Source organism: Harpegnathos saltator, unplaced genomic scaffold (assembly GCF_003227715.2).
Source record: "Harpegnathos saltator strain DR-91 unplaced genomic scaffold, Hsal_v8.6 scaffold573, whole genome shotgun sequence".
Lineage (NCBI taxonomy): Eukaryota > Metazoa > Arthropoda > Insecta > Hymenoptera > Formicidae > Harpegnathos > Harpegnathos saltator.
This window is the reverse complement of record NW_020230397.1, coordinates 329,332-338,689: the sequence shown is the minus strand read 5'-3', so window position 1 is coordinate 338,689 and position 9,358 is coordinate 329,332. Positions and strand designations below refer to the sequence as shown.

Sequence of the window (9,358 nt, the reverse complement as noted above, 5' to 3'; positions counted from 1 at the left end):
TTACGATATGATTCTAATCCTTTTGGTTTGTCATTGAAGATATAATGCTGTGTCTATATCAAATGATGTAGCGACACATGCACATATATGGACGGCTCAAAAAACAGGTAACATTGTTATTCATTTTTCATGAAAAATCAAACAGATATAATCTAGAATGATACAATAAAAATAACATTTTTAAGAAATCTCTCTCAAATGATATTTTTCGTAATAGATGCCTCTGGTAAATTATGATTATTAGAGATATTTCGACATCATTTTCAAAATACTTAAATGTTTCCTTTTTTTAATTTCTTTTAAAATTTTCATTCTGAAAATGATTATTTTTTATACTGTTTTTTATGAGATTTTTGTTGGGCTTCTTATAAGAAACGGGGAAAGATAGTAATAAGTTTTTGTTAGAATTTTTACTCAATTTTTATTAAATATATTCTGATTATAGTTTTTATAAACTTATCATAAGCAACAGAAAATTTAAATATTGATTAATGTTTCAGAAAGCTACTAGTGCAAGAGTAGTATAGATGAAATAAATAAAATATAAATTTGAAAGGATTTAATAGGTACATACAGACACATATACATTTCTATATATATTTTACTCTACTTATTCTATCTTAACTTAATTTAATCCACGTAATTTATCCTAATCTTAACTTTACCTAACCTGCTTATTACTAATTACTTGCTATATACACATACATACACACATTATTTTTAATGTTAGAATTAGTCCTTTTCTTTCATGAAATTAACTATTTTGAACTTAAAAAAATTCAACACAATTTAATAAATATTGAATAACAGTGACATCATATCAAAATATTCCGCTTTAAAGCAAATTTTGAGCAAATGAACGAATTATTTTCTCATGTTTAAATTAACTAAATGTTAAGTTAATTGATTTTACTAATATTTTTTTAATTAACAAAAAATAATATAACTGTTTAATTAAAAAAGGAAAAACAAAATAAAAAATAAAAATAAAAAATTAATAATTCTATTAATTAAATCTTTTTTATTAACAATTATTTTTCCTCTGATGACTTTAATAAATTTTTACTATGAAATATTTTGTTACATTTCCTCATATATTCCTTTTCGCTCTCTCATATTGAATTTATACCCAGTAAACATTAAGTCACAACATTATATTATAACTTTCCATTCAACAACATAAATGTAATATGACATGTGTACATATCTTTCTTTTTTAATTTCCATCTCCGCCAAAATGGATCCTCCTCCCTCGCCCCTCGGAACCGTTTATGCGTATACAGAAAGAAATCCGAGGCTGTTCGTTTTCCTCGGCGACCCTCAATGTTTGTTTTTTTTTAATCGTCAAGGTTATTACTTGAAGAGGAAGAACTTAACAGCCTCCGCGATTGCCACCGCATTTCCGCTTTTTCTTTAGCCCCTAGGATGTTCTCTACAAAGCGGGAAGCTACGGACCATCCGTGTTGAGATTTAACCATTACTGAAGCCAACGTGGTCAGAGTTAGGTCCGTTAGTTGAGTTTCCTGAATTAAGAGAGCACGCTCTCGATTCCAAGCCATGCAGTGCCGTAATATATGGATGGAAGTGTCAATTGATAATCCGCAATGAGAACACATCATTTCGTCCGTCTTTCCGATACGATAGAGGAAGAAGTTAAAACATCCGTGACCCGTGAACATTTGGGTGAGCCTGGAGGTCATTATTCCGTGTTTCTGGTCCATCCAGTCGTCAAAAATAGGGAGTAAAGCCTCTCTAGTAATATTCCCTGCTAAATCCGAATCGCTCAAATATGCTATCCATTGTTGGCGGAGGAAAGTCTCTTCCGTCCTCCAAATGTCCTCTACGGCTTTAACCGAGAAGCTTCCGTTCTCCCATAATTTACGTATTCCAAAGAACACCCTCTTTTGCTTCGCCGCTAATAAGAAGAGTGGCGGGATCTGTGCCAATAATGTCGCCGCTTCGAACGAAACCGTTTTATATGCGTCAATTATTCTGTGAGCAATCGGTCTTTGCAGTCTTCTAAAAGGCTGTAATATTACTGACGACGTCCGCGCAGAATTCCAAACTGGGGCCCCATAAAGAGCCGTACTTATTAGAATATCAACATATAGCTTGCGTTTTGTTTCACTTGGACTTTGAAGGTTGGACATCAAACCGTCCAAAGTTTGTGTCAGTTCAAACACCTTCTTTTCGACATATTCCATATGAGATTCAAATGTCAATCTATAGTCTAGGTAAATACCCAAATATTTGATTGCTTTTTCGACCTTTATTTCACAGTCCTCAATTAAAATAGTAGGCTCCGTACTAGGCCATGTATGTTTCCCGGGGAAGAGGGCAGCTTTGGTCTTATGGATTGCCACTTCCAAACCTAACTCACGAATACGTGTGATAATTCGTCTGGCCTGAGAGCGGGCCTTTTGGATTGCTCCTGCTATATGATTGATTTGTGCAATGATTATGATGTCATCTGCGTAGCCAATGACACGGCACCCCCTGTTCCTTTGAATCCTAAGGATTTCGTCGAAAGTGATATTCCAAAGTAGAGGCCCCAATATAGAACCTTGCGGAATCCCTGCTGTGATTTTCCTTTTCCAGATTGAACCATCTCTGGTTTGACATTCGATGGATCGTGAAGACAGATAACTATCTATAATTTAGCGTATATATATAGGGAATCCCTGAACTTCCAAGGCCTTACTGATCATAGGCCAAGGGAGCGAGTTGAAAGCATTTGTAATATCAAGATTTACCAAAACTACAACATTCCCTTCCTGCCAGGCCTTTTGAATATAGTCTTTTACTTGCAATACAGCGTCGCATGTGGATCTATCTTCACGAAAGCCAAATTGGTTCGAGCTAAGAGTGGCTGCAGCGTGTTCGTCTATCCAGTTCTTGATCCGTACAGCCAGGACTCTCTCGAAAATTTTACCGGCCTCGTTGAGTAAACATATGGGCCAAATCCTCGGCCCACTCCGGTCGAGAGGGGTTTCTTCAAGAATCAAGATCAAGAATGCTCTCTTCCAGCGCTTCGGAAAAACACCTTCCTTCAGACAAGTGTTTATACAACTAGTAAATTGCAGCACCGTCATCTCCGGCATCTTTTTCCGTACGGAGGCGTGGATTCCGTCAGGACCCGGAGCGGAATTTCCGCTACTTTTGGCAATGGCCATTTTAACTTCAGAGGGTTGCACATCCCAAGCATTATCCCATGTTCCGACATTATGTGTCTCTTTGGAAGGGACATGTGAGACCTTGGTAGGAAAGAAAGACCTCAAAAGAGAATCGAGAACGTTCTTGTCTAAGCTCTCAGTAATATCCATACATCCTCTTCGTAGGTAGCAGCTCACATATAATTTTTTTTCATAAGGAAGATCCCAGGGGTCCGTTTTCACAGTGTTTAGTAGGTTTTGCCATGTCGCTTCCTTGGTTTGATAGATTGCTTCCTTATATTTCTTCTTAGCTGTTCTATAAAGCTCCTCTGTGTGCTCTCTCCTGGCCTGATTCGCACTCCTGTTTGCTCTTTTCCAAACCCGACGGGTATAGTTAGATTCAGCCCTCAACGTGTCAATTTCAGCACTCCACCAGCAGGATTGTTTGCTGTTAATTCTAGGGGCAGCAAGATTACATGCGTTGGTTATTACGCTCGAAATCCAGGTCACAAACTTCTCAGCCGATATCATATTCGGGATCATTGCAGTGTCGTGCCAGAGCATCCATTCCACTAGTAACGTGTAGTCCATAGCATGCATATCCCATCTAGGATATTTGGGTTTCTTAAATCTCAAATATCGCGCTGGTGAGCTGCCGATTCTGCAGGCTATGTCTAGGTGGTCTGACAGGGTTTCAATTCCCTGGACGACTTTCCAGTCCGTCACTAAGTCGGTTACCTTCGGGGAAGTCGACATCAAATCCATTACGGGTTTATCTTGTAGCCGGATACAAATCAGATGGTTACTCGCATTGACCAACCTCGTATTCAATGCCGTCGCTCGCTATATACATAATATCTACATTATTATATGGGAAGTTACAACATTGATATTATATTATTGTGACTTAATGTTTTTTGAGCAATTCTATGAATTCAATTCATGTGAGGGAATATAACAATATTTCATAGTAAAAATATTAGCAAAATTATAAGAGTAAAATTCATTATTAAGACTTAAATTAATAAAATTAATAAAATTAATAAAAGTTAAACTAAAAGATTGTTAATGAAGTTATTAGTAAAAATACTTATTAATAAAACAATTGCTCCAATTAATTATTAAGTGCTATATACCGTTAAAAAAAATAAAACTATAATTAATAACATATAAATCTTCAGTCCGATTGTATGAAATCTTTAGTCAAATTATCATTTCTGTCATTGAAGTATAAATTTTGAGAATTATGCAGCTCTAAGTGTCTCACATCTACATGAAAAGTATGACAATCTATATTTTTCTCTTGAAAAGATAATCGAAATTTGCATATAGCATCAATATTGTCAATTTTTACTCGATTCCTCTTTTTATCCTTTACATCTGTGATTATAGAATATATTCTCTCAGCTTCAGCATTTGAATATGGAAGTGAAAGTGCTGCTTGTACTAATTTTTCCAAATTTGGGAACATTGGTTGATTATTAAAATTTTTTGTTTCAAAAATTTTCTTCCACATGTCATCAATATCTAAGGTGATTAATATATTCTTATCCACATCACTAAATACAGTTGGTAATATTCTCCACTCAAAAGCTAAAATTGTGATGTCAAAAGTACCAAAATATGTGGCAATATCAGTCAAGTCTTTAATCACACTCCTTCCTTCATAACTCAGAGCTAATTTAGGATCTAAAAATTTTAAATTGCAAAGAAATATGTCATTAAACGGTAACAATTTTATCATATTTTCCATAGCTGATACGTAAAAATCCAAACATTTCAATTTTATTTCCTTTGCAAATTTTGATGTTTGATTTTGTAAGAATATTTCACATTCAGGACCAACATATAATTCATTTAAAGGTAAAAAATTCCGTGAGTGGATAATATCTAACGAAATATTTTGCAAACTTGTAGGCAATAAAAAATTTTGTCCTATTTGCTTTATTAATTGTTCACTACTTTCAGCCAGTTTATGAATTAATATTTTTTTAGATTGGAATAGTGCATTAAATTTATTAAAAAAATTCAAAGAGTATTTTAGAAACAACATATAAGCTTTAATGCTATTAGCATTCAAAATATTATAAATATCGTGAGCAGATTTATTATTATCTTCTAAAGCTTCCTGGTAGAAATATTGTTTTAAGTCTTCCCAGTTATCAAGAAGCCTAACAACAGATTTTTGTAGGACTAGCCATTTTGTACTTGATAACTTTAATATTTTACAGGATTCTATGCTGAAAAATTGTTGATATTCGCATAAAATAACAGATTCCTTTTCACGTTTGATAACAAACTTAGCAATTGCATGTAATACATATTCACAAGATTCTGGTAATTCTGAGCAAGCTTTGTTAGCAGCAAAAGTAGAAGAATGGCATATACATTTAAGCGATATAAGAGTCGGTACTTGGTCTTTTAATCTATTAATGAAAGAATCATGATTTTCTATCATCACAGATGTGTTGTTGCAAATCACTCCTACAATATTATTTAATAGAATTCCTTTACTTTCTAAACAATTTTTAAATGTTAAATAAATTTCATTAGCAGAACAATCTTTCATATCCAATTTCATTAATTGTAATAACTCTGTAATAGCTTTTTTACTTTTTCTATCAATATATTTAACAAATATAGAAAGGATTTTCTCATTTGTAATAATAAAACTGCTGTCAATCAAGACAGAAAATCTTTGTTGTTTTAAATTTTCAATTATATTTTCATTTTCGTATTTACCAATCACATTTTTTATAATTTGCGTGCATTTCCTTCGTGACAATGTAAGATCATTTATTATTTGTGGTTGTATGCAAAGATCTTGCAACAAAAAGACCATATGATTCAACGAATCCAGAGCTACATCATATTCCGCGTAAAATGTTGCTAATTTGTTTTCGGCTAGTTTTACTTTCTCTACATAGTCCACACTTTCTGTAGTAAACGATGAGACAGGTTTATCATTTACAAGTTTATTGAATAAATTACCGGACGTGTTATTACTAATTTTATCTAATTTTTGTCTACTAATATTAGATATATGAATCTTTCGAACTGCATGTTTAATCAATTCGGATTTACCACACGCAAGAATTTTACCACACGCAGTACAATAAGCCCTCGTACCGTCAGAGTGTAATATTAACCAATCTTTAAATTTCTCATTTTCTAACCATGATTGTTTAAATGCCTTAATTTTACGCTTTTTATATGATCCTTCGATTTTACTTGTCGATGGATTTCCATGCTCCATTTTCTGACAAAAAATAAGTTTGTTACATTATATTAATAAACACTAATAAAAACTACAGGTTACCTGTGATGGGAGCTGGAGGGACAAGAGAGATCTAAAGCCAGCGGCACACGGTGCTTGTTTTCGTGCTGGATTGCTTGCTGGATGAAAATACTGCGTTCTGATTGGTGCATTTCCATCCATCTTCGTGTTGATCTGTTCTTTTTAGCGACACTGAGGAACTAGTGCAATAAGTTAGAATGAGGCAACTATATTTTTTTCTCACTTTAACTTATTGTACCAGTTCAATAGTGTAGCTAAAAAGAACAGACCATATGCCGCTGGCTTTAACTTTATGGGCAAGAGCACAGGCTTTTGCATAATACATAATACATAACACATAAGAGAATAAAACAATCTGAGTTCTTTATTTCTGTCCTGAGGAGAGAAATGAAGAAAACTAATTGGCTTATTCTCTTATGTGTTAAGCCAGCGGCATATGGTGCTTGTTTTCGTGCTGGATTGCTTGCTGGATGAAAATATTGCATTCTGATTAGTGCATTTCCACCCATCTTCGAAAATATACCAATCAGAACGCAGTATTTGGTAATTATCCAGTTTAGGGGCTCCGCCTTAGAATTCGATAAAAATAGACTCAATCAACGCGTTTTTTAATAAGGAGCAACTTTTTCCTCTGCGAAAATTGTCGCTCTCCACTGCGAAACGAAATAAAAATAGTTAAAGTTGACTGGTATAATAGGTTAGGAAATCTGTCAAGATTCCGGATGGGTTTGCAACTTTTCACGCGCAACGAGGACGGGATGGGTGCGGGAGGGGGGGCCGAAGGCCCCCCCTCGCACCCCCCGTATGTGTGTGTGTGTGTGTGTACATATGTTTATATATTTGTGTGTGAACTCTAAATTACACATAAGTACAGAGAAGTTTTGATTTTAAATTAGTGCACTTTTTACATGCGCACGCAACCACTGAGCATGCGCACGTAACCACAGAGTGTACTCATGTCGCTATCTTTAGTCTGTATGACAGGTTTCCTAACCTATTATAGTCAACTTTAACTATTTTTTTTTTTGTTTCGCAGTGAAGAGCGACAATTTTCGCAGAGGAAAAAGTTGCTTCTTATTAAAAAACGCGTTGATTGAGTCTATTTTTATCGAATTCTAAGGCGGAGCCCCTAAATTGGATAATTACCCAGTATTTTCATCCAGCAAGCAATCCAGCTCCACGAAAACAGTACCGTGTGCCGCTGGCTTTATGTATTATGTGTTAAAGCGGCACACGGTGCTTGTTTCGTGCTAGATTGCTTGCTGGATGAAAATATTGCGTTGTGATTGGTACATTTCCGAAGATGGATGGAAATGCACCAATCAGAACGCAGTATTTTCATCCAGCAAGCAATAGGGCAAGCCCTATGACTGCGTTCCGAAATTCACTGCCAGTACTGAAAATACATAGTTTGTGTCACATATACTATAGAATTTCAGTACTGGCAGTGAATATTCGAACCCAGCCGCGGTGAATGAAGCAGGCACGTGTGACCAAACACAACCTATAATCGATAATCTATTATTGTGAATATAATGTTGAGGCACAAGAAATTTTGAGTGCATATTATAATAATTATAATAATCTCGATAAGAATACTCTCTCTGCAACAATTAACATTGACTACATAAAAGGCTTAGGTAGAACGTAATCATAAACGACGGAGATGTTGCGGCGACAAGCGCGATTACGTAGAGAATACCTCTACAGGAAGTCTGTGCAGGAGAAGTTGAAGGGAATCCAGGAGAAAAAAGACAAGCTGAAACGTTGTCTGGACGAGAACATACCCATTCATCCAGATCTGCGTAAAAATGCCTTGTATGTGCAGAGGAAGATAGAATGGGAAGATGCGGGGCCGGAAATGGCAGCAGCCACGGGAACAGAGATGGGTGGTGCTGTAGCTAACCACGAGGACGACGAGTATCGCTGGGCTGGTGTGGAGGACCCCAAGATCGTCATCACAACGTCGCGCGACCCCAGCTCCAGGTTGAAGATGTTTCTCAAAGAATTACGTCTAATTTTTCCCAATTCACAACGAATGAACCGTGGTGGTTATGATATGAAGGAGCTAATCGAAGCTTGCAGAGCGAACGACGTCACCGACTTCATTGTTGTACATGAGCACCGTGGTATGCCTGACAGCCTGGTGATATGCCACTTACCATATGGACCTACAGCCTATTTCACATTGTCCGATGTCATAATGAGGCATGATATACCTAATATTGGCACAATGTCGGAACAATACCCACACTTAATCTTTCACAACTTTAAGACTACACTAGGGCAGCGAACGATGAATATCCTGAAGTACCTGTTTCCTGTACCAAAGGAAGACAGCAAGAGAGTAATCACCTTTGCCAATCATGATGACTACATATGTTTCAGACATCACATATATAAGAAAACACAAAGCAAAGATGTTGAGTTGTCAGAAGTAGGGCCACGTTTTCAAATGAAGCTGTATGAAATTAAACTGGGTACTTTAGACATTGCAGCAACTGCTGATACAGAATGGGCCTTGAGGCCGTACATGAATACTAGCCACAAACGAAGATATTTATCTGATGATAATGGTTGGCAACAAGATATATAATTTTGCTGTAATGTGTTAGCTGACAGAATATTTATAAATAAATTTTTATATTATCATATATAAATATTTGTGCATAGCATAAGTACATACCAATATATAATGTACATGTTACAAATACTTCTATTTGTAATATTCTACACATATATTTGATATGTAATATAGATATTTATATCTTTATATGTATCAAATGCCTTTTGAGTTCAAGAGCAATAACATATAGTATGTAGGGTATAAACATGAATAGTTGATATTTCTATTGCAATGTCTATTATTTTGTACTTGAAGAAATATGTGAGGAAGGAAAGAGAGAAC

General features: G+C 35.4%; 2 protein-coding genes across 2 annotated transcripts; one reads left to right on the top strand and one right to left on the bottom strand.

Annotated features, from left to right (window-relative positions):
- Nucleotides 1-2,469: 2,469 nt before the first annotated feature.
- LOC112589660 (uncharacterized) lies at nt 2,470-6,408 on the bottom strand. The gene is made up of 2 exons (XM_025303776.1): nt 5,895-6,408; nt 2,470-3,995 (listed from the first exon to the last, which is right to left on the bottom strand). Exons 1-2 carry the CDS (start codon nt 6,406-6,408, stop codon nt 3,955-3,957), a joined length of 555 nt encoding a protein of 184 aa, XP_025159561.1. The 3' UTR covers nt 2,470-3,954.
- A 1,484-nt stretch (nt 6,409-7,892) lies between these two features.
- Nucleotides 7,893-9,143, top strand: LOC105184441 (U3 small nucleolar ribonucleoprotein protein IMP4). Its single transcript, XM_011143247.3, has one exon. It carries the CDS (start codon nt 8,117-8,119, stop codon nt 9,044-9,046), a length of 930 nt encoding a protein of 309 aa, XP_011141549.1. The 5' UTR covers nt 7,893-8,116; the 3' UTR covers nt 9,047-9,143.
- The last annotated feature ends 215 nt before the right edge of the window (nt 9,144-9,358 follow it).